Genomic DNA, 26,991 nt, shown 5'->3' on the forward strand with positions numbered 1-26,991 from the left:
CAGAGATAGACCTTAGCTATGGGACCACCATGCTTCCCGCTCCTCCCTCAGTGATGGACCCTAGCTACCCATTAAGGCTCTGCTGCAGTTCTGTAGAGTTCCCCAGCTATACTGCAAAAGCAGGAAGCTCCCTGGAACCCAAGACCTGCCTGAGCAGCTCAGTGCACCACACACACCATCTGCAAAAGCCTTTCAGAGTCATCCCCAAAAAAATTACCACCTCACTCTAAAAGTTTGGTTTCTTTAATCCTGATGTTAATTAAAAAAATAAATTCCCAAATTCCAGGAGCAAAAACAATGTCTGGGATTGGATACACTATTTCTGTCACTAAGTTGCGTGGCACTCCAATATGTTTGTTTTTTTTTAAATTGGCTATATATGTATATGTATTCCTCCATCTTCCAAAGGACATTTGCTTGTGGGTCACAACTACTCTTAAAGCAATCTGTGGATCTCATTGCTCTGTCTCCTCAACCCAGATCTCAGTTTCTTTCTTGCTCTCTTATAATCTACCTCACTCATTTCAAAAGGAATAATTTATTTTAAAACATTTTTTGAATCGCATAGGGAACAATAAATATAACAAGCCTTGACTTTCAATGATGTATCACGCAAGAAGAGCCTTACAGTTCCTACTCCATGCCCCAAGATATGGGTAGGAATTTAAAGACGTGAGACTTGAGTAGTGTGCTGGTTATAGATGATTTCGTTTGCACCTTGTTATGGACAGATGTGCTGTAACTTTCATTAATAAGTTGTGTTTGTGTTTGAGTAGAGGAATAGCTGTCAAGGACCATCACACTTACACAATAATCATCTAATTGAGGGGGGCAAGATCTGATTATTAAAGTGCCCAACAGATTCTTTAAAATTCTTTTCCGCACCAACTGCTCTCCCTGTTTTAGGAAAATAAAATGGTTACTTAATACACATTGCAACTCTGTGTCTGGAGTCCTGAGCTGTGCTTCTTGCATACAAAATGCAAGGCATCTCCGTGAATGCAAAAAACAAGGAATTCATGCAATTTTCATCTTCTGAAAAAAAAAAAGGATCTCTGTGGTGAGATTATTTCCATGCTCAATACATTAACAAATAATGAATTAGGGAAACATTATTTAGTCTATGACAAAAGCACAAAGATTAGGAAATGGAGACACTATTTTATAATGACATATCTTGAGGCCAAAGTTCAAATGGTACAACTTGGTGAACTTCTTGCATTCTGGACAGTGCATTATTTCTTCCTCCAGGTGGCACTGCTGAGCAATGTAATAGATGCCTGGTTTATAGGCTCATCTTATAATAGAAGTAAAAAAATGCAACGCCTGGCATTAGTTTAAAGACGGGCTCCTTCTCCAGTGCACCCAATGCTTGCTGCCACCCTCTGCTTGCTTACAAATCAGCATCTCTTTTCCCTACTTTCTGCCTCATGGGGTGAAGATCAGCCATGCCTTGACACTTTTCTCCCCTTACACCTGCTCAAGCACTCCTCTTACCAACAACCCTTCCAGGATAATAACACCAAGAGAAAGGGATGTCTTCTTGCCTACCATTACCTAAATTCCAGCCAAACTGATCAGAAGATGCTTTTGTTTTGGTTTTATCCCAAGCATGAGCCCAGCAGAGACATGCTCCATCATAACACCATAGACCCGCCATGCTGTACGAGCCTCAGCGAGTGTGGAGTTCATGTTCAGTGGTCACTCCTCTCTGAGAAAAATCTCGATCAGTATCATAAATCTCATTGGTTCACTTTAAACACTGATCACATTAGATAACTCCTTCGAGATCATGAATTTTGAAAATTGGAAATTTGCAGTTCAGTTTATAACAGACTCTTATCAGCACAAGCATTACTAAATGGGAAGAGAGAATCAGAGCCAGATGCTAGAGTTTGCATCACGTGGATACCTACACCTAAACATTCTTTGCTTCTACGAGTCTAATGTATCACCAGTTTTCTTGGTTCCATATTTTATTGCTAGATCAATGTCAGCAGTCAGCATTTTATTTACTCAGAAACTGAACACGAAAAGGATTAAGCAGAGTGCAGCCTGCAGGTAAAACTGTTCTTGGAAAATAAGAGCTGCATGTACTGAAGACCAGCTTAATTGCTGATGAACAAAGACTATTTGATTGAAGGCCTCTGGCAGCCAGGTGTAACACAGGGATGGAAAATCTGAACCCGGGTGACAAGCGAAGCATGTGTGCTCATATCCGCAAGAACACCTTCACCAACATCGACTTTTCAGTGTCACCACAGCAGGCAAACTAATTTTTGCATCAAATGTATGCATCTCTCTCACTTAAGAAAACTGAGTTTTGATATCCTGAAAGATAAACCGCTTGGGGGTTCACCATGAAGTTATTATTATTTATATTCCACTTCAAAGCAGATTACATTCAGGTATTTCCCTATCTCCAGAGGGCTTACTATCTAAGTTTATTAGACTCCCAGACTTCAGCTAGGAACTGACTTAGCAGGACCCGGACATTCTGTTCTGAAACCCCCTGTCAAGAACAAGGTTTTCCCCAAATACATAAGGAAATGTAAAATACACGCTGAAGTGAATTAAAGATTGCTTTGGCTCAGATATAGTACCCAAATCATTAGTGAAGGTAAGGATCTTCCTGGCATTTTGATCACAATTTAGATCTAGCATAGTAAAGGCATTAACATCCTGACCTTCAATCAAACTTACTGGGGATACTCGGCTATTTGGAAACCAGGATTAAACCTTCCGTTTACAACAAATGGCTCAACACCTTTCAGCAGTTCTCGTTAACCCAATGGTTTCAAGGATTTTTATTGGCATATTTAGGATACAGTAATAACTGTATATAACTACATGACTGCTTGAGGTGCTATCCCTGAAACTATTAGTTTTTTTTCTATGCCAACGTTCATAGAAAACATCACATCAGTTTACAACTTATTACCAAATGCACAATTAAGAACTTTGAATTTCCAAATACAAATCATATGCATTTTCTATGAAACTACCCTATATTAACAATTTTAATTCATATATTCAATAAAAAACACACAGCATAAACATGAATTATGTACCATTTATGTTTTCTTCAGTGTCTCATGGTGAACATTATAACAAATCTGGAGCTGATCCTTCTACTCATGTCCCTAGGGATCTTGCATTTCAAGTAGGTACAAATTTATCGTCCTCCTAACCCTTCCAACTTCCTAAGCATTATAACATAACCGACATCCAACCACCCTGCTTTTTTTTTTTTTTATTAGTGAAAGGAAACATCATTACCTTGTGGTGGGGAATAGTCATCCGAGTCAGTGTCACTCTCGCTGCTATCTTCCACCAGAAAACTGGGGTAATTCCAGGACATGCTAAGGATGCCATCCGACTCATGAAGAAGAACGTGTGCCAGCATTCGGCCATGGCAGTCCATCACAATCACCTGACCGTCAGCAGTGCCAAACAGTACCTGCAGTGCAAACACCATACGGACAATAAACAAGAACTAATAATTCACACACACACATGCATACACCTTTTATAATGGTCCCAGTCTCATTAATAATATTTAATGTGTGATGCTAACTTACTTTACGATGTTTAAATATCTAGTTAACGTGGTGTTTATTTTTTCAGGAGTTAGCTATTTGCCCCCAAAGCAGGCACGTTTGAGTGCCAAAACACCTTAGCGTCAGGCGCAAACCCCATCAGTTTAATTAAATCTCTTCAGAAGACACCAAATTTTCAGCTGCAGTCCAACATGTCATTTAGAAACAAGATGATTTTCAACAAGACGTCTATCAGCAAATTAAGTGCATGTGTCTTCACAACTGAAGTGTTTGGACTCTTGACATTTATGTGAATTTAAGACCATTTTTATTTGCAACCAAAAAAACCCACTAAAAATTCTATAAAAATGTAAAGTTTATACGGAGCTATATTTCTGTATATTCAGTGTGAGTAAATAATTACACTTGTGCGGCATTTTCTTAAGACATACAGTGAATAGAGATACCACACATTTATGATACCAAAATATCACACAGAATCACTTATTTAGCCTATCTATTGGTTTGTTATATTAAAAAAAATAAATAAAGTAATTAACGGAGTTCAACATGCTGCAGTGCTAGCTTAACTGCCTAAACATCTTTCTGGAGTCTCATTTCAGTGCTTGGTACATCGAAATGATCAAAACGTTCATAATCACAGCAACAAGCATGTAATAAAAGTCAAAACATTTAAGGATAGGGGAGTGGCTTATCTAACAGGTGTTCTCACAGGGCAGCAGGATGTTAGCCCTCACATGTGGGTGACATCATCAGGATGGAGCCCAATCACGGAAAACATCTGTCAAAGTTTCTAGAACTTTGACTGGCACCACTGAGCATGCCCAGCATGCCACCACCCCTGCATCCAGCAGGGGTCCCCCCTCAGTCTCGTTTGTAGTAAAGTACGAGCGAAAAATAAAATAAAAAGTAACGAACCCAACTCCGCAGGGTGGCGGGCGGGTTTCGTGAGGACTAACATCCTGCTGTTCTGTGAGAACACCTGTTACAGGTAAGCAACTCTGCTTTCTCACAGGACAAGCAGGATGGTAGTCCTCATATGTGGGTGATTAGCAAGCTGCAGGATGCCCTAATGTCAAATAGCCAAAATACCTAACGACGTGCAACAGGCACAACAACTTAGGTAGTTTTGGTGAGTTGGGCAGCCTGATCATCTCCCTGGGTCGCAGGAAGGAGTTGTGTTATTATATGGGAAACAGGTTACGTAGGACAGATTGGCCGAAGATGGAATCCTGTCTGCGAGCTTTGTCAAGACAGTAATGAGCTGCCAAAGTATGGAGGGAGCTCCAAGTAGCAGCTCTACAGATGTCAGCAAGAGGAACGGAGCGGAGGTGCGCCACTGACGTTGCCATTGCTCTTACGGAGTGTGCTTTAACACGGTCCTGCAGAGGAAGACCTGCTTGCTGATAGCAAAAAGAAATGCAATCTGCTAGCCAGATTGAAATGGTCATTTGCCTACCAGAGTACCCAATTTGGTTTTCTCAAAAGAGACAAATTGGGTGGACGACCTGTGGGCTGCAGTACGATCTAAGTAAAAAGCAAGAGCGCGTTTGCAGTCCAAGGGGTGGAGAACTCGCTCACCTGGATGTGAGTGAGGTCTGGGAAAAAAGGATGGAAGAGTTATACATTGATTTAAATGAAACTCAAACTACTTTTGGTAGGAATTTAGGGTGAGTACGGACTACTACACGGTCGTGAAGGAACCTAGTGTAAGGTGGATATGTAACTAGTGCATGTAACTCACTAACTCTGCGAGCGGATGTTATAGCTACTAGAAACATCACCTTCCAAGTGAGATCGCGAAGCTCACAGGAATGTAATGGCTTGAAGGGAGGCTTCATAAGTTGTGCTAGAACAACATTGAGGTCCCAGGTAGGAACTAGAGGACGTAGGGGAGGTTTACGGTGTAGTAAACCTCTCATGAAGCGAGCTACAAGTGGTTGTGCTGATATCGCGGTGTTGTCGATACCTTTGTGATAAGCTGCAATAGCACTAACGTGTACACGAAGAGAGGAAGTCTGTAGTCCAGATTCCGAAAGATGCCATAGGTAGTCTAGGAAATTTACTATGGAACAGGAAAAAGGGTCTATTTCCTTTGTATCGCACCATGAGGAAAATCTTTTCCATTTTGCACGATACAATCTTCTGATCGTGAAGCTATGACGACTTGTGAAACACTGTCTGAAAGGTTTAAAGATTGCAGAGTTAACCTTTCAACATCCAAGCTGTCAGGGACAGAGAATGGAGGTTGGGATGACGTAACAGACTGTTGCTCTGCGTTATTAGCATTGGGTCCGTGCCCAGGCGAATGGATGGTTGGACTAATAGGTCATGAAGGATGGGAAACCAGAGGCCAGTGAGGGGCTATGAGAATCAGTGTTCCCCTGTCCTGCCATAACTTCACGAGAGTCTTGCTGATGAGTGGAAGTGGAGGGTAAGCATAGAGGAGACCTATTGACCACGAGTGGGCGGAGGCATCCCGTGGGGGAGCTTCGTGGCTGTGGTGTAGAGAATAGAAATTTGCTACTTTGCGGTTGTGTATTGACGCAAAGAGGTCTATGTGGGGTTGGCCCCACTGGCGAAATATGCGTTCTGCTACTGTGGGGTTCAGGGACCATTTGTGGGGTTGAAAGGTCCGGCTGAGATTGTCCGCCATCACATTGTCCGCGCCTGCTAGATAAGTTGCTCTCAGTAGTATGGAATGGGAGAGAGCCCGGGCCCAGATCTGCGCCATCTCCTGACAAAGTAGATACCACATTGCTACCTGATTGTCCATTTGGATGAGGACCACTTTGCTCGATAGGCAATCCTGAAAGGCGAAAAGGGCATATCAAATTGCCTGGAGCTCCAGAAAACTGATCTGATGTTTGGACTCCGCCTTGGTCCAAAAACCCTGGGTTTGGAAGTTGTGGATATGAGCACCCCAACCCAACCTGTGGTTAGTATGGTTTGGGATTGTGGAGCTTGGAAGGGTAGTCCTTCCAGGAGGTTGGACTCCTGCATCCACCAATTCAGGGAGAGACGTAGCTGATTGGTGAGACATTTCTTGACTTGAGTGGGACCACTGGGATTTTAAAGTCCATTGTGACACTCATGGCTAAGCGAGCCATGAAAGTTACATGAACTGTGGACGCCATGTGGCCCAGTAGAGTCAAGAGATGATGAGCTGTAATGGTCTGGCGAGACTGTAATCATCTTGCTAGGATGGATAAGGAGCATGCTCTGGTCCGTGGGAGGAAAGCCTTTGCCTGGATAGTGTCGAGATCTGCTCCTAAGAATGAGATTTTTTGAGATGGAGTCAGATGTGACTTGGGGTAGTTGATAAGGAACCCCCCCCCCCCCCCAGTGATTGGAGCAGATTGCTTGTGTAACATAGGGACTGAAAAGCTCCCGTTTCAGTCGGAGCCCTTATAAGCCAATCTTCCAGGTACGGATAGATGTGGTCATTGCTTTTCCTTAAATGGGCTGCTACAACTGACAGGCATTTTGTGAATATCTGTGGGGCTGATGCGAGCCCGAATGGTAGTACACGGTATTGAAAATGGAGTTGACCTAATGTGAATCGGAGGAATTTGCGATGAGGAGGATATATCGCGATGTGTGCATAAGCCTCCTGCAGATCCAGAGAGCAAAGCAAATCTGTTATTTGAATCAGTGGGAGTATGGCACCCAAGGTTACCATTCTGAATTTTTCTTTTTTGAGATATTTGTTTAGGGCATGTAAGTCCAAAATAGGACGAATGCCTCCTGATTTTTTTGGAATCAGGAAGTTACGAGAGTAGAACCCCTGACCCCAATGCTGGTTCTACAGCAATGAGGTACTGGTTCTACAGCATTGGATTGTTGAAGGGTCAAGAGTTCCGCTTCGAGGAGCGGGAAATGAACGTTGGGGTTTGTGAGTGGACGGGATAGCCCATTCGGTGGTATGGTTAGAAAGTTTAGATGGTATCCTTGGCTTATTACAGTTAGTACCCACTGATCTGTTGTAATGGTGTGCCAGAGATGGGAGAAGAGGCACAAGCTGCCTCCCACTGGAAAGGCAAGGGAAGGAAGAGATTGGCTGTTGCTCTCTAGAAGAGTCAAAAACCCTAAGCTGGGCCTGTCTGCGGGGCTGGTTGGGTTTTTGGTGCCCTAGTTTGACAAGCCTGACCTCTTTGAGGAGGTTTAGATTGTCAAAGACGAGATTGAGGTGGATATCATCTTCTCGGTTTTTAGGTAAATCGTCTAGGATCTCGTCTGAAAGATCTTTTTGACGTAGATGGATAATCTTGAGGAAAAGCAGACAGCTGACGTAGGGTGTCATGGTGATCCTTTAACTGTGCAACTGTTTCTTGGATTTTAGTACCAAATAAGTTGTCACCAGTACATGGGAGGTCTGCAAGATGATCCTGGACCTCTTGTCGTAAGTCGGAGGACTTAAGCCATGCCCAACGCCGTGCACTGATACCTGCTGCAAAGACCCTGGAGGCGGTGTCGAAGATATCATAAACTGCTCTTATCTCATGCTTGCCAGCATCTAGACCTTTTAGGAGAATGTTAAGTCAAGTCCTTCCTGATATTCATCAGGTAGAGATTCAGAATACTCCTGTACTCTCTTCTAGAGATTTCTGGAGTACTGAATCATATATAACTGGTATGCTGCAATGCGTGCAATAAGCATTGAGCCATGGAAGACCCTTCATCCAAAGGCATCTAATGATTTTTGTTCCTTTCCCGGAGGTGCTGAGGAATGAGGCCTGGACTTTTTAGATTTCTTTTGGGCCGACTCCACAACTACTGACTGGTGAGATAGTTGAGACTTTTGGAAACCTGGGGCTGATTGTACCAAATAGATAGCATCAGCTTTCCTATTCACAGGAGGAACTGAGCCAGGATGCTCCCAGTTACGGTTTAGAAGGTCCAGTAGTACTTCATGAACTGGGACTGCCATGATCTTCTTAGGTGCATCTACAAATTGAAGCACTTCAAGCATTTTATGCCTGGCATCTTCTGTTTGCAAATTAAAAGGAACTGTGTCAGACATTTTCTTAATAAAATTTGCAAATGCCAAGTCCTCTGGTGAGGAACGTCGACGTTCATCTGGGGGTGAAGGTTGTGAAGGAAGATCATCAATCATCAGAGTCAGTAGTATCCACTCCCCATGGATTGTAAGGGTGGTCACCAGCGCCTCCATGACCTTGAGGTAGAGGTGCAAATCCAACCGGATCTGGAGGTGGAACCGATGGGAATCGAGGAGGCATCGATGGAGGCACAGAGGATGGTGAAGGCATCGATGGCATCGGTATTTTCGAAGGATGGTGCGATGGTATGAAACCCGATGGACCCGGTGTTCCCCACCGGTATCAGTGTCAGTCCGGTTCCTCGTCCGGCATCGGGTATCGGCGGCTTCGCAGGAGCTGATGGCACAGCTGGAACCGAAGGGATAGCACCGATTAATGAATCCAGTCTTTCCAGAAGAGGAGCCAGCATCATTGATGTGGGATCGGGCATCGGCATGGGCACCAGTGGAGACTGGATAGACCTTAAAGCCTGAGGCACCACCTCTTGGACAATCCTGTCCAATTCCGCCCGAGAAGCCGGCATGGGGGGCACAGCTATTGGAGGTGGAGGCTCAGAAGGCGAGGCCGGAGGCTCTACTGGTGGCGGTGGAGTTCTGGATCCCAGCACTGATACCGGTGGGGAACGCCTCGGTGCCCCGAGTCCAGACGGGGATAGGGCCTCATCTCCTCGGGGCTTTTTGGTCGGTGGCTCCGTCGCCAATGTCGATAGCTTTCCGATTCCTACATCAGAGGAGACACTTTGTCAATGACGGTGTCGATGTTTCTCCCGATGATCAGTGCGCTGTTTGTCTGGCATCAAAGATGAAGATGTCAATGCTTTGGACTGAGAAGAGGAAGGTGAAGGGACATCACCGGTGGATTTTTGCCGTTTAGGCTTCAGTGGCGACAGAGTCTTCGAAGATAGAGGGTTTTGGCTTGATGTCGGTTTAGTGGAAGTCAATGGAGAGACCTTAAAAAGGAGTTCCATCTTCTTTAAACGGGCCCTGCGGCCTTTTGGAGTCATTTGTGAACAGCTTGTACACTTGTTGCACGTCATGAACGGGTCCAAGACACAGAACACACAGATCGTGGGGGTCTGTGATGGACATAGTCCTTGGGCACTCGGGACACTTGTGGAACCCAGTGGCCATGATTTTTGAAAGAAAAACGATTGCACGGTCGATGACCGTCGAATACAGTGAGAGAAAATCTCTAGGAACCGACTGAAAAAACGATGGAAATAACTTACCGGCGTCGACAGTGGTCGATCGGGGACCCCAAGATAGGGAAAAATATAAAATTTTTAAGTTTAAGTTCCGTGAGGAAAATTTGTGAGGTATACTCAGAGAGCTCCAGAATCCGCAAGGCTACTGCTGCGCGGAAAAAAAAGAGACTATGGGGGGGGACCCCTGATGGATGCAGGGTTGGTACCATGCTGGGCATGCTCAGTGGTGCCAAAGTTCTAGAAACTTTGACAGAAGTTTTCCGTGATTGGGCTCCATCTTGATAGTCCTCACATGTGGGTGACTTCAACATCCTGCTTGTCCTGTGAGAATACAAAGTGTAGTAAATCATAGTAGAACATAAGAACTTAAGAAATTGCCATGCTGGGTCAGACCAAGGGTCCATCAAGCCCAGCATCCTGTTTCCAACAGTGGCCAAACCAGGCCACAAGAACCTGGCAATTACCCAAACACTAAGATCATCCCGTACTACTGATGCAATTAATAGCAGTGGCTATTCCCTAAGTAAACTTGTTTAATAGCAGTTAATAGACTTCTCCTTCAAGAACTTATCCAAACCTTTTTTGAACCCAGCTACACTAACTGTACTAACCACATTCTCTGGCAACAAATTCCAGAGCTTTATTGTGCGTTGAGTGAAAAAGAATTTTCTCAGATTCGTCTTAAATGTGCTACTTGCTAACTTCATGGAATGCCCCCTAGTCCTCCTATTATTCGAAAGTGTAAATAACAGATTCACATCTACTCGTTCAAGACCTCTCATGATCTTAAAGACCTCTATCATATCCCCCCTCAGCCGTCTTTTTCTCCAAGCTGAACAGCCCTAACCTCTTCAGCCTTTCCTCATAGAGGAGCTGTTCCATCCCCTTTATCATTTTGGTTGCCCTTCTCTGTATCTTCTCCATCGCAACTATATATTTTTTGAGATGCGGCGACCAGAGTTGTACATAGAATTCAAGGTGCAGTCTTCACCATGGAGAGATATAGAGACATTACGACATTTTCTGTTTTATTAACCATTCCCTTCCTAATAATTCCTAACATTCTGTTTGCTTTTTTGACTGCTGCAGCACACTGAGCCGATGATTTTAAAGTATTATCCACTATGATGCCTAGATCTTTTTCCTGGGTGGTAGCTCCTAATATGGAACCTAACATTGTGTAACTACAGCAAGGGTTATTTTTCCCTATATGCAACACCTTGCACTTGTCCACATTAAATTTCATCTGCCATTTCGATGCCCAAACTTCCAGTCTTGCAAAGTCCTCCTGTAACATATCACAATCCGCTTGTAATTTAACTACTCTGAATAATTTTGTATCATCCGCAAATTTGATAACCTCACTCATCATATTCCTTTCCAGTTTTTATTTATATAAAGAGAAAAAACACTCTAAACAGAGTGGGACAAAAGCACTTTCACTACAAACCAAAAAAAATATGAAATTTTTTTTTAAAAACATTTTTGTTATAAAAAAAGATTTTTTAGTCATAAATGTGTCAAGCACCATGTTTATATATCAAATAGAAAAATCTGCATAACCCTAATACATTACAATTCTGAAGATATAAATGACAATCAACAACATATACATATCTCACAATGTAGCATTCATATTGTGTGTTACCCAAATACTTATGACAATAGACAACACGTTTATATCCATAATATAACATCCATTCAATGTGTAACCCAAACATTTACAAAAGGGGAAATGCCTTGTAACAATTTATTAGCATTCTATGCAATTGCAACATATTAAATACTGATGACCTAAATCGAGGCCTTAGAAGCGTGTACACTGTGGGAAGAAGGCGACTAGGGTGAGCACGGTAGTGCCGCTGTGTACGTTCTACATACCTGGTAAAGACGCGCATGTTTCCTGTGTGAGGACGGAAGTTCCAAGACGTGACATACTACGTAAATGCAAGAAGGTGTAGCAGATTATCCGGTTAGCGTATTTACTTTGCTTCTATCAGCTTCAAGTCGTTTATTATTTCTGCAAGCTTCTTAATCTCAGGTAGATCTTTAGGTTCGCCCTGTAGCAACATGCGGGGGGGTATAATAAGTCATTTTGGGGTGTCCAGTTTATCCGTTTGTTCCCCTGAGGAAGCCAGGTTGGCGAAACAAGGGCCTTGTCGGGATATAACAGCATATATGAGGAACACCTTCATTATAATGGGATTTTGTGACTACTTATTCAAGAGGAACACCTTGATTTAGGTCATCAGTATTAATATGTTGCAATTGCATAGAATGCTAATATTTATTTGGTTTATAGTGAAAGTGCTTTTGTCGCACTCTAAACAGAGTGTTTTTCTCTTTGTATAAATTAAGCACTGGTTAGTATTCCTGATTTTTTTGAGATGTATATATATATATATATATATATATATATATATACATATATACATATACACACACACACATATATACATATCTATATAACTAGAATAGTGAGGCAGTTCAACAATGAAATTCAAGTGTTCACATGTAATACAGTCAAACACTTATACCAAATATTTATCAGATATTTTCAAATAAATATAATTTGTGGAAAAAACTAAATATAAATATTATACAAATACACTGGTACACATTTACCCTAAACAACCCATGGCTGTATTATTGCTGCAAAAATGGTTTCCACCAAGTAATGAGACGAGAGGTGTGAAAATTTATGCAATCTGAGATAATTGTCCAGAAAATCACGATAATAGTAAGCCTCTCTTTCAAAGAAGGTTATTTGCCTGAAAGTCTAAAATGTGCAGTCAGACCAATTCTAAAACCTAACAAAAGAGACTTTCAGGATCTTTATTTATTTAAAGATTTTATATACTGACAACCGTTTGCACATCGTATCGGTTTACAGATAGCTTAGAACAATAAATATCGAATAGGCATGGCCTTTACAAGGAACAATTATAGACCAATTTCTAATTTACCCATATTAACCAAAATAACTGAATAAATAGTTCTGTCACAACTTTCAGACTATCTAGAATCACATTACCTGCTATTTCCTGCACAACATGGTTTCAGGAAAAACTAGAGTACTGAAACACTGTTACTATCATTACAAGATACAATCTTATGAGGATTTGACTCAGGATCAGCTTATTTTTTTTAGTTTTATTAGACGTCTCAGCAGCGTTTGATACATAGATCACAAATCATGATAACCAGATTGAAAGAACTTGGTATAAAAGGCACTGTACTACAATGGTTCACGTCATATTTAACCAATCACTCCTTTAAAGTAAGACTTCAAAATCACACCTCAGCACCACAACATTTAGAAACAGGATTACCCCAAGGATCTGCATTATCAGCCATGCTATTTAACACTGACATGAGACCTCTATGCCATTTCCTATCAGGCTTAACATCAAATATTTAATTTACACAGATGACATTCGATTATTAGTTCCGATAAACATCAATTGAACTCACATTAAAAACTGACAATTTACTTCTCAACCATAAAACAACTGATCCAACAAATGAAACTAGTACTAAACTTATAAAAAAAACCAAAACAAAACAGAAATAATTCTTCTAAACAGAAAAACTGCAGGCATGTCCCCATCACCTACAGTACAGTTAAATAACCAAACAAATATAAACTATCCGAATCTGGACGCGACTCAGAAATCATCATTGATAATACATTATGAATGAAAAAACATATCAAAAAATAAAGAATGATTATTACAAATTGAATATACTAAAACGACTAAAACCACTATTTCACACAGATAACTTTAGAACAATCTTACAGACTATGATATTTAGTGAGTTTGATTACTGCAACTCACTTCTACATGGCTTACCCTACTCTACATTACGACCTCTTCAAATCTTGCAGAATGCGTCAGCCCGAGTTCTGACACATCATATTACATATGATATGATCTATATATACCATTCCCAACCTTCATCTAAAACCCCAATACTTCGTTAATAAGTTAATAAGTTTTATACAAAATTAAACCTATATTGTCTCATTCTAACATGTTATACTCTGCTTTTGCCGAGATGTTATATATATATATATATATTCTCTCTTTGTTTTGTGTTATATTTATAATTTTTAAATGTTCTTTGTATGAATTTGTTACACTGTAAACCGGAATGAAGGCACTATGCTATATTTCGGTATAAAAAAGAATATAAATAAATACATCAACCCTACAAAATCTGCACTGGCTTCCCATTGAATTCCACGCACAATATAAAATCTTAATTATACACAATTCAATTTATAATAATACCGTAGAATGGCTAAATGCATCGCTACATCTGTACACCCCCAGCAGAAACTTAAGATCAGCAAATAAAGGTCTCTTACAGGTACCCACTATATAAAGAGCAAGGTTAAGCGAAGTCAGAGAGAGATCAATATCCGTGGCCGGTCCCATGCTATGGAATAGTTTGCCAATAAATCCAGGATTAGAACCTGATTCCAAGCGTTTCAAAAAAAGACCTAAAAACGTGGTTATTTATTTTTATTTATTTATACAATTTTTCTATACCGTTGCACAGAAGCAAGTTCTATCTCTACGGTTTACAATATGCAATTTAAAACAAAAAACACTGGTTATTCAGACTTGCATTTCAGCCCACACACACAGGATGATAGTTTACAACCCTCAGCTCTTGAACTGTTTGATTGATCTTACACATCTTTGTAGCAGATTTGTATATTGTTTTAATTATGATTTAACCACATTATTTAATTTTTATCTTCACTGTAAACCGCCAAGTTTGTACACCAGATTGATGGCATATAAATAAAGACTTTTTGTTTTTTGTTCTTAATTATTTTTTTTTACATATTTCTATAAAATTGTTTTTCATGATGAAAATATAGGAGTATGTTTCATAGATCAGTGAAAAAAGCAAGTCTGCTTACCTGTAAACAGGATTCTCCATAGACAGCAGGATGAATTAGCCATAACACATGGGTGGTGATATCTAATGATGCCAACACAAATCCAATCTCTCAGAGCTCAGTAAAGACTGTGTATGGGAGTTCCCGTGTGCACACATTACCTGATGAACTCCTCCAGTCCTTAAGCTTTAGTGAGGTAATCAATTTCCAGGGGGGGGGGGGGGGAGAGTATTAAGCATGACTAATTTAATTTAACCGGCTGTCTACAAAGAGTCCTGTTTACAGGTAAGAAAATATGCTCTCTCTGTTAACAAGCAAGCATGAATTAGCCATAATTCATGGGAAGTCCCAAGCCGAAGGCAGACAGTAACTTAGGACAACCAGGCCCCACCAAGCGGAGAGTGGACATTTGAGTGAACAGGCTGCACAGAGCCCCTCGTCCAAAGTTGCTGTCTCCTTGGGACAAGCTGTCTAGATAAGGATGCGAACAGATGAGAAGCTGGACAGCAAGGTTGAGTTTTCTTTGGGTAATATGTCATGGCTCTCTTACAGTCCAAGGTGTGAAGATACTGTTCACCTTTATGCACATTTGATCTTGGAAAGAATGGAGGAATGGCTCAATAGCTTGATTAATGTGGAATGCAGATATCACTTTCAGAGGGAACCTGGGATGAGTTTGAAGAACTAAAAATAGGGTGAATATGAAACCAGAACCTGGAATGTACTTACTCTTCATGCAAAAGACGACCAGAAGAAACTTTCCAAGTGAGAAACTTCAAGTCCACCGCCATTAAGCTAGCCCTTGTTTTCAAGTCTTATATGTGGAACAGTGTCAAAAGCCTTACTGACGACAAAATAGGGAAAATCTACTGCACCTCCTTGATCTACTACGATTGTCATATCATTAAAGACGTCAATCAGTACTGGCTGACAGGATCTTCCCTTTATGAATCCATGTTGCCTGGTGTCCTGTAATTTACTTACTTGCAAGTACTACGTTATCTTTTTCTTTAGAGTTGTTTCCATAGCTCTACCCACTAATGGAGTAGCCCACCGCCTCACTGTTCCCACTTGTGTAGCAATACTACATCTACTCTAATTCAGTCCCTTGAACATTTGCCACCTTCCAGGACAGATCGAACAAAAGTTGTGAGGAGTGTGGCCTGCATATTCTTGAGCTCTTTTAGTATTCTGAGGTGTCTGTGGCCTTACCTACTCTCGTCTGTGTAAGTACTTCAACTACCTCTTCCTCTGTAAATGGGAACGTCACATGACAAAATCATTCACAAAACCTCGGCAGCTAAATCCATGGCAATTCATTTTAAGAGCGGGGTCTCTTAGAAGCCAACACCATCAAGCTTCTAAATATCAAAACAATTTCTTATAACAAGAGGACTCATCTTGGAATAGAAATTGTTTTTCCCCCCCCCTGCAACTGCAAGCTATACAGTACTTATTACAGCCAGGGCTCAATAGGTCTCTGTCCATATAATTTAAATACTGGTGCTTGAATAAACTGCTGAGTTAATTAACGGTACTCCCTAAATGCTAAGAGCAGCCTGAAGCATCTTCCAATGATTTGTGCAGTTATTAACAGAAATTATCCTTATGCTTCCTTCCTTAACATTATGAGTGTTTTAAATGCAATTTCAAGTAGTGCCCATTATAAATGTGTGTGTGTGAACTGTGGAGGTGAGAAATGGTTGGGGAGAATACAATGATGGATCACAAAATTCAATGTGTACCAGGGAAGAAAATAAAATGCTAACTAAAAAGTGTTTTCTTAATTTCACTGTAGTTTCAGACCTCCGAGATATTAAAATTGACTTATTCGAATGCCCTGGGAGGGCATCACTGCTCTGGCAAACCACGACCATGCAGTTAATAGCCTGGTATAGATCTTCCTGAAATTTGTCATTAAAGAGCTGAGAACTGCTAAATGTCAACGCAATTATAAACCAATACATCAGAGGTTGTAACGAAACATTCCACGATGGGGATCTCGGCATTCATGTGAAATTGCAGCATATGTGTAAGATTATTATACCAACAATGCTTCTCACTGTAAATGTTACAAGGTACTTACTTATTTCTGGGAGGGGTGTGTGTGTGAGAGCGCAGTCCTGCAGCACTCCTTCCAAAGGAAAGTTAATCAGTGCTACTGAACAGAGTACATATATTAAGAGAAGCATGGGGGTAACCTGCATGACACAGCAGATACTACTAGAAGAAGCTAGCTGGGCAGACTGGATGGACCATTTGGTCCTTTTCTGCTGTCTTTACTATATTACTGTCAATTATTCATCAGGTGCTTTAGCAGCCGAATGATCCAGGCAGGGTACTAGGGATGTGCAGAGGGACGCCATACGTTGCACTCGGAATTCGTATTCGTCAGGGGGCAGATACGTTGCATTTGGCAAGGGGGGCCCCCTGATACGTTAATGCATTCATTCTTATTCGTTTCCTGGCAAAAATTGAATTAACTACAACCCCCTACCCTCCTGACCCCCCAAGACTTACCAAAACTCCCTGGTGGTCCAGCGGGGGGGTCTGGGAGCCATCTCCTGCACTCATGCCCTCGGCTGCTGGTATTCAAAATGGTGCCGATAGCCTTTGACCTTACTATGTCACAGGAGCTACCAGTGCCATTGGTTGGCCCCTGTCACATGGTAGGAGCAATGGATGGGCGGTTCCACAATCGGTACCGGTGTCTGTGCCGGAGGAACCTGGAGTTGTTGCATTGCCTTGTCGATGGCTGCCTGAACCATCCGGTCAAGTTCTTCTCGGAGACCTGGAGCAAGCAACCCCGTCTCCGGAACAGAAGAAGGAGGCAGAGGCATAGCCAGAGGGACCACCTTTAAGGCGGAATCGCGGCTCCCGATACCCTGTCAGGTGAGGGTTGCCTCAGTGACCCAGTCACTGAAAAGGTTGGTGCCTTTTCTGGACGGGGTTTCTTAGACGATGGCGAGGTCGATGATTTTGCTCCCTCGATGGTCCGAGACATTCGATGTCGATGTTTGTCTCTATGATCCCCTCAGTCCTGAGGGGGAGTAGAGGGTGTCAAAGGCCGAAATGTCGTCGATGCCGGATGGTCACCGGCCGGTGATCGATGCTGGCGCGAAGTTGACGGAGCCGGTTCTGACGACGTCGATGCAATGGATGGAGTCGGGGTTTGAGCACGGAAGAGAAGTTCCATCTTCTCCATTCTGGCCTTGTGACCTTGGTGTCATTAGGGCACATTTGGTGCAGGTCAAGACATTGTGCTCTCGTACAAGACACATAACACAGACTTTATGGGGGTCTGTGATGGACGTGGTGCGATTACAGTCCGGGCACCGACAGAACCCCGACGCCATGGCAAAAAATTGAGCCGCGGTACAGTCGACGGCCAGTAGGCCGCGAGGGCCAAACTCTACGGTAATCGACTGAGAACGGGTAAAAAAAAAAACTTACTGGAGTACCGCGGCTTGAAAAAGTTGAAGGAGGGACCCCTGGGAGCAAATTAACTTTTAGTAATTCCGTGAGGAAAATTCCTGTCAGGAATCTCTGCAGAGCTCCTTAACTGCGAGGCTACTGCTGCGCGGAAAAAAGAAGACTGAAGGGGGACCCCTGCTAGCTGCATGGTTAGTGCCATGCTGGGCATGCCCAGTAGGGGTCAGTCAAAGTTCTGGAAACTTTGACAAAAGTGTTCCATGATTGGGCTCCATCCTGGATGTCACCCATATGTGAGGACTACCATTCTGCTTGTCCTGTGAGAATGTATAATACAAAATTCTGCAAAAAATGTACTCAGAATCTATAGGAAACCTGCTATACCATAATATCACAACTACAAGATTCAATTACCTCCAGTGTCTGGATAGAGCATGGCATACATTAAGCCATAAACCCTGCATGCTTTCTCTGTATTGCAATTAAAAAAAATTTGAAAGACGACGATCTGTTTGTAAAACATTTCTCTTTCACACTAGCTTTTGGATCTTGTCCATGTCATTGTGCACCCTCATTATCACAGTACATGGACTGTGGAATCCATCTTACTAAGGTGGCTACTGGGTTAGTTCCTGCCTCCTCCTCTGGAAATCCAACCAGCCATATGTTTTTCTGATGTTCTCTATTTTCCACATAGTTGAGTTTGTTACTCTTCTCTCCAAAAAGTCTACTTTCTGGAGGGCATAAATCAGCCAGTCATCCTGCTTTTCCACATGGATCACCAATGCATTGATCCAGGAAGAGAGTTTTCTTGTACTAATGCCACCAACTCTGCCATTTTATCTACCATGATTCTCAGTTTGGAATTTATACTTGCTGTAAATTTTTCTAAAAATGTCTCATACATCTTCTGTAATGCTTTAGTAGTGTCAAGCTGGGTTGAGGGAATAGGTCACACATCTTCTAAGGCTTAGTCTTCTGCCATGACTGGTTTCCCATCAACGCCTTTTCTATTTTGTGTCTATGCTTTGCTAGTCCGGTTGGCCCAAACAGCAGGAAGATAGATAACTCCTTAGTCATTCTTGGGCCCCTCCGACAGGGTTGGCGCAAGGCAATCTGTGGTTAAAATAAAGAATGAGATGACACCACTCCCTCCCCCAAGTGGGGGAGGCATCCCCTTGAGTTTTGCTGAGCAAAAGTTCCTTGGGGTAAGAGGAGAGACAGCAGTCAGGGTTCCTAGTGATATGGCAAATAGTGTCAGTAACATTTTAGGAAACTAGCAATCATGCCACATGCCTGGGAACACTAATACCTCCTCCCTTCCATGGGAGAGGAGTGAAAGCCTATGGTAGTGTGTGTGGCACACATTCATCCACTCATCCCCCTTTACAATCTCTCCCCAAATCTGATATCCCTCCCCCTTTTTCCTAACTTTTCCTAACATCCCTTCCCTTTTCACTCCCCTTTCCGATTTTCTTCTCTCCCACCCACTACTCTTCCCTTCCCTCCTCTACACCACAGACAGCTCACTTATCTTGCCAGTATGTTGGTCTTCTTTCAGCTGATGGGGAGTGGAAATCCCATTGGTGTCAATGAACCATACCACCAGACAGGTTTTTTCCTGCTGGTGGGGTTGGGAACCCCATTGGTGTGTCTAAACTGCACCATCATGTCTGTTGTCTTCCTGCCACCCCAAAAAATGTGCTTCCTGAGATGACCTCGTAACACTAATGATAGAATCACATCTGCCCTCAGGCATTGTTCAAAGCTTGAATTTCAGGATATTTAATCTGTGGAGCACCTCGCTTCCATGTCTGCTGACTCTCAGCTCATCACATAACCTACTTACAGCTTATCTGTTGAACCTTGTTTTCTGGTTTTGCATAAAATTAATTTTGGTCTCAGTTTTCATAGTGCAGGGGCCCCCAAACTGCAATCCAGTCAGGTTTTTAGGATTTCCACAATAAATATGCACAAGACCTATTTGCATGCAGTGGAGACAGTGCATGCAGACAGATCTCATGCATATTGACTGCGGAAATCCTGAAAAAAACGACTGGGTCGTGATCCTCAAAAACGGAGTTTAGGGACCCATCACTGCATAGATGAAAGCCCTTACGACGAGAGATCCAATACTGATAAGATGGCAACGTTTTTAAGAATAAGACTGTGTTGCTGTTTTCCTCCTCAACTCTGTGCTCTTTTCATTGAACTCACATAATGTGAGCATAACGAGTTACAGAAGGAATTATTGTGCGGAACAGTGAACACAAAATTGCACACCATGCCGCTGGTATCTTATGCAAGTTAATGGTTACTATAGTCTGCATGTTTTACTCTTTTGAGATTCAAATGTTACTAAAGATAAAGCTGGGTGTCACAGGGCATTTTACCAGGCCATAACAGTCATAATAAAGATAAGGAAGGGAAAAAAAAAGCTGTAATGTGAAGGCAATGGGGTGCAAATGGTTCACACATGAAACTCAGTGAACAAGATAAAGAATGATAGACGAACTACCAGGCACTAAAACTGCAAAGCAAAAGAAAGTATAATAACCATCCATTATCCAGAATGATCTTTCTTCATGATATCCCCTACTTTTGTGATATGTTCTTTTTTAAGAGGAAAAAAAAAGTGTCACATACGATCTTTAATGACCTCTTGTGGAGCAGAAATAAAACAAGAAGTAGGTTAAAAGTATTCCAGCTTAGCAGAGGTGAAAAAGGGCAGGCATTCTCAAATCATCACGATTAACTGGAGCTTTAAAGTACTGGAAATCTCAGACTACTGCCAAAAGGTTATGAGAAATGGCACTCTGAATGCTAATGACTCTCGTCCTTGGAGCAGGTAAAAGTGTTTATACAAAATGTTAATCCTTTCATGACCCTAATCTTTCGACTAGGGTGTAATTTAGGCCAAATACCCCATCATCTCATCTTTTTTTACAGGGTCCTTCAACCACAGTTGGATGCAAAATTCAAAAGGCAGAACTGCTTTCTGAAAAGAGAGCACACTGGAAGGACACTTATTTAGCACACCTGGCACCATTATAGCTCAACTTGCACTGTAACACTTTGAAAGATAGCGCAATTACATCACTGTACACAGCTCTAAAAGAAAAAAAAAATGGTCGCACTTCCAAGTCAATTTCAGTTTTAGAAAACCAAATTTAACACCCTTCAAAACCAAGGTTTCCCCACGTGCAATCTATTATATGCTAAACATGATTTCACAACAAGCCTTAGCAATTTGGAGTTTACTGACATGACTATAAATTTCACCAAACATGCTCTGAAATATTTAAAACAGCTCATTAAAAAAGGTTAAAAGGTTAGTAATTCTACCAATCATAAAACAAAAACTACAATAATTAAAACATTTCAATTATAGCTCATTAAATCTAAGAGTCAGATTTAAAAAATGTAAAAAAAAAAAAATGGGGGGGGCAAATAAGATTTGTCAAAAAATTTCACAGCAAAGACCCCAAATTCTTCCAATTATATAGTAACATTATTGGAAAATCAATAATAGAGGAAGAGAATACCTTATAAGATTCATAAGTGTTCTATATATCCACACCACTAACAGAATTGCAAAAAATAAAAATAAATAAATAAATAAAAAGTTGACATGCATTTGAGCAGCACACTAAATCAAATTCAGACAGCAAGACATGTTTTAAGGTACATCCCGGATTCACTGCAATCTCTATTTTTGACCAAAAAAATCATTTGGACAGGATCAGGAATATGACCATTAACACCTGTTCACTTAGTCGTAGCCTAGTGATCAGAGCAATGGTCTCTGAACCAGGGAAGCCAAAGTTCACTTCCCACTCAGGAAATGTTCAAGGCAAATTACCTGTCCCTCTGGAACAAATAAATGCGGTGAACAACCTTTTCAGGAATTTACGTGTTTTCAGCTGAGGGCTGTTTCTATCTTCATTGCTTTAAATAAATGTAACAACGTAGAACAGCCTACGTTTTGCCACACATTCTCTCTTTTTTACATTAAATTGCATGTGTGTGCCCTTTACTCCTCATTCCTTTTTGTGCATCTACTATAAATCCCTACATAGAACCTACATGCGGGCAGAATCCTTCACCTCCGTCACACATAGACCATCACCAAATACAGGAGAAGGGATCACAAATTAGAAATAGAAATATGCAAATAAAAAATGAATTCTTAGATTGATTACATCAGCTTACAGAGCATTTCGGATGGGGTTTATTTCTAATTCCACTTGTCTAAAACGTTTGGATGCAGATGCAACCTTAGACCATGGAATGTGGGGCTGTCCTTCAGTCAAAATATATTCCAAAATATGTTGGATGTTCTAAAAACTCAAATCCTGCTTCACCAACTCGGTGTACAATTGGGTAGTTCATCAGATGACATTAATTGTTCGAAATCTGAAATCTTGCTTAAAAATAAAAGGTTTATGTATTGCAAAAATACACATACTTGGCTAAATGGATTTCCAGAGATACTCCTAAGAAATGATCGATCTTCTAAGCTTGGACTTTTAGATGTGGTCCTTGAAGCCACCAACTCGGAGCTCTTCATTCCAAAAAATTTGGGATGCCTTCATCAGGCCTTTGCCTCTCTGCATATGAGATAAATATGCTTCCCGGCACAGACTTTGCAGATTCTACTGGTTCTGGATGCTTCCTACCCGACTGCCTTATAGTGTGAGGGGGGGCTGAGAGAGGGAATACTTTATAGAGATTTTGTTCATACTTAAGAGTTTTTGTTAATATTTGTTGTGGATGTGGTTAGTGCAGTTAGTATAGCTGTGTTTAAAAAAGGATTGGATAAGTTCTTGGAGGAGAAGTCCATTACCTGCTATTAATTAAATTGACTTAGAAAATAGCCACTGCTATTACTAGCAACGGTAACATGGAATAGACTTAGTTTTTGGGTACTTGCCAGGTTCCTATGGCCTGGATTGGCCACTGTTGGAAGCAGGATGCTGGGCTTGATGGACTCTTGGTCTGACCCAGTGTGGCATGTTCTTATGATGTTTCTTAATACTGGAAACTAATAAAGATTATATTTAAAAAAAAACCAAACCCTAAATTCTTCTTTGTTCTGTTATTCTCTGTAGTCCCAGTTATGCTTGGGAGATGGGAGAAGTGGAATAGAGAATAGAAGAGGGAGCAAAGGAATAAGAAAATAAATGCCATGCTCAGTCAGAGCAAGGTCCATCAAGCCCAGTATTCTCTCTCAGACAGGGGCCAGAGTCCAGGTCTCAAGTACCTGGCATATCCCAAAAATTGCACCTATTTCTTCTTACTCACTGCCAGAGGCAGAGCCAGAGACACTGTTGCTGCCACTAAGGCAGCAACAGTGTCTCTGGCTAATAATGTTTTGTAGGCTTTGCCTCCAGGAACTTGCCAAACCTCTTTTAAATCCCACTATACTAGTCTCCTTCATCACATCCTCTGGCAACAGATCCAAAATTTGAATGTTGACTGAAAAAATATTTTTTGTAATCTGTTTTGAATGCTGGCTCTTGGTTTCATGGAATGTCTCCTTGTTTTGGTATTTTTTCGACTGTGTAAAAAATCGTCCTTTATTTACCCAGTCTAACCCATTCATGACCCCTTCTCAAAGTGTCAGAGCTCTAATCACAGGGGAGCAGTTCCATCCCCTTTATCAATTTTGTTGCCCTCCTCTTCAGCTTGTCTAGTTCTGCTGTGTCTTTTTTGAGATACTGCACCTAGAACTGCAAAGAATACTCAAGGTGGGGTCACACCATGGACTGATACAGAGGCAATATGATATTTTTTTTTGTTTTCAGACCATTTCTAGCATTCTATTTGCTTTTTTTTTGTTGTTGTTGTTGACTGTAGTTGCACACCAAGCTGAGGATTTCAATACACTGTCCACAAAAGCTCCAAGTTTCTTCTCCTGGTCACTCCTAATACAGAACCTATAGGTAGGATTTCTTTTTCCCCTATGTGCATCATTTTGTACTTTCTCACATTAAATTTTACCTGCCAATCAGATGCCCAGCTTTAATCCACTGCTGTTCTAACCACTTTGAATAATTTTGTGTCATCTGCAAATCCCTTTTCCAGACCATTTATTAATATGTTAAATAGCACCGGTCCCAGTACAGATTCCTGTGGTACACCAATACTGACCTCTCTTCATTTGGAAACTGACCATTCAGTACTACCTCCTGTTTTGTATATTTCTGGCAGTTACTAATCGACAAGAAGCCACTGCCTCCTATCCCAAGACTTTTTCATTTCCTGAGCACTCTCTCACAGGGGACGTTTTCAAATGATTTCTGAAAATCTAAATAAACTATATCGACCAGCTTACCTTTATCTACGTGTTTATTTACATCTTAAAAAAAAAAAAGAAAATCTAAAGGATTGGTAAGGCAAGACTTGGGGCCGGATTCAGGCATAGGTAGTGTAGACATGTGCCTTGGGCACCAAAATCTGGAGACAGCCGAATGCTGGGACTGCTCCCACTGTTCTCTGATTTCCAGAGGAAATTCCCCAACCCTGGCCAAGACTTCCCTTTGCTAAAACCATATTGACTCTTCCCTTTTAAGCCAGTAATTTTAACTTTAAGAAAAGCTTTTACCATTTTGGTTTTTTTTAGAAGAAGGGGGGATCCCAGACTAGGGTAGAGGAAATACGGGATGAGGAGAGAGAGGCTGATCTCTTCTCACACTCCTATCCCACAATCCCTCCAATCCCCTTCACTCACCCCACACACAGCCTAAACCCCCTCCAATTATCTCACTCACCTTACATACCCCCAAACGTTCTCCAATCCCCTCTCAGGACTGACACTACAGCTTCATTAGGGAATTGGATTTACTTATATCCTAGATATGGCTGGATCTTATATTTGAAGTGTGGAGACAGATCTACCACATTTTAGTTTGGAGATACTGAAGTGCTTTAAGCACTGGGACAGCAATAGTTTGTTTAGGTGCCTATATGTCTTTCAAGACATCTGGGATACTCCCTTGAAAAGGATCTATCTCATGAGTACATGGAACTGAGAGCTGTCTCTTGATGAATCTGAATAGTCTTCTGATATGGTGGAATAGGAGACTGACTGGAGTTCAGCAGAAAGCTATAGAATTTGTTTAAAATAATTTCTATTCCAACTTTTTCATATAGCTATGAACGATCTCAAACTATAATTTCTGCATAAAAAGATGCAAAAGACTGAAGTGGCATTAAAAAGGTATCCGATTCAGGTATCAAGGTAAGCGGGATATGCTTACTGGCAAGAAGATTTGGTGTGGTTTCCCCTGCACTGAACAATAGTCTTACTGTTGAAAGGTTTCAGGGCCGTAACCTTCAGCATCAAGGCAGCCAGTGCCTTTCTCCTTTGTGCCAATGGAGTTTTAGTACGGTGCTTCTTGGATGTTCTCAGTGTCTAAAGCAGTTTCTTTCCATTTTCGATGAATCACGGCTTTTGCACTTGGGAGACTGACTCCGACCTTGTCTTTTTTTGGTACTTTTTACTTCAGTTTGAACTCCCTGTAGGAATGTGCTCATGGGGAGGACATACGCCATGAATTTGCTTTTATTTATAAAAGACACTTATCGTTTAGAGAAGTTTGCGTTTAACGGCCCAACACAGCTCATGTTTCGGAGGACTCCTGCCTCAGGGGCTCAAACAAATCTATTTTCAAAAATCTAAAAATAAAACCCACAACATTAAAAATATATTAACCATTTCTCAAAAACAAACTTAAATTCATAAAACCACATACGTGTCTTAGTTCAAAATATCGCTCAATCATCTAAATGCAGCCATAGCGTTCCCGATAAGGATCTGCCATTTTACTAACCCCAGTTTTTAAACCCTCTTTGGACTAGACCTTAAACAATGGCTGTCAGTAAACCTCTTCCAAAACAGCCAATAAGAACACTCTTATTGTTTTAAATTAGCATCATCCACTCAATATTGTCATTCATCCCAAAAGGGAAATATGATGATAAACTATAAATCCAATGTTGTTCCTTGTAATTTAAACTAGCCCGTACATAAGAACATAAGAAATTGTCATGCTGGGTCAGACCAAGGGTCCATCAAGCCCAGCATCCTGTTTCCAACAGAGGCCAAAACCAGGCCACAAGAACCTGGCAATTACCCAAACACTAAGAAGATCCCATGCTACTGATGCAATTAATAGCAGTGGCTATTCCCTAAGTAAACTTGATTAATAGCCATTAATGGACTTCTCCTCCAAGAACTTATCCAAACCTTTTTTGAACCCAGCTACACTAACTGCACTAACCACATCCTCTGGCAACAAATTCCACCACCTCTAATGGGGATATGCACCACGTACAAAATAGTCCACCAGAGTTGCTCAAACGTATCGTTGTTTTGTAAACAATATTTAACAATAGGCGCCCCCAATTTCTAAGTATGTAACAGACGGTCTAGATGTGCACCCAACACATAATTAAGGACATGTGCACGTAACAAATAGATCACATTTTGAGAATTAACAGTCAGTATGGAATTTCTTCTTATAGATTCTCCCAGTAACAGGATGTTGCCACATACCTCCCTCCATAGTGTTTATGCACATGTCACATTCACCACACGATTGGTGACTGAAAGTAACTATTGTGTTCACAGTAGTCCCTAGCGCCTCCTTTTGACCCGGAGCAGCGGCTGTCAGCGGGTTTGACGGCCGACACTCAATTTTGCCGGCGTTGGTTCTTGAGCCCGCTGACAACCAAGGGCTCGGAAACCGGACGCTGGCAAAATTGAGCATTCAGTTTTCGGCCCGACAGCTGCCGGCCAACTTCCAATTTTTTTTT

At 41.5% G+C, this 26,991-nt stretch overlaps 1 protein-coding gene across 1 annotated transcript in view; it reads right to left on the reverse strand.

Annotated features, from left to right (window-relative positions):
• Window positions 1-26,991, reverse strand: part of LOC115088412 (tubby-related protein 4-like) — a 281,728-nt gene that overhangs the window by 145,951 nt on the left and 108,786 nt on the right. The window contains exon 4 of the mRNA XM_029596655.1: window positions 3,280-3,460. Coding sequence (XP_029452515.1) covers window positions 3,280-3,460 — 181 coding nt within the window. The remainder of the gene's footprint in view (window positions 1-3,279; window positions 3,461-26,991) is intronic.

This window comes from Rhinatrema bivittatum, chromosome 3 (assembly GCF_901001135.1).
Source record: "Rhinatrema bivittatum chromosome 3, aRhiBiv1.1, whole genome shotgun sequence".
In the NCBI taxonomy this organism is placed as follows: domain Eukaryota; kingdom Metazoa; phylum Chordata; class Amphibia; order Gymnophiona; family Rhinatrematidae; genus Rhinatrema; species Rhinatrema bivittatum.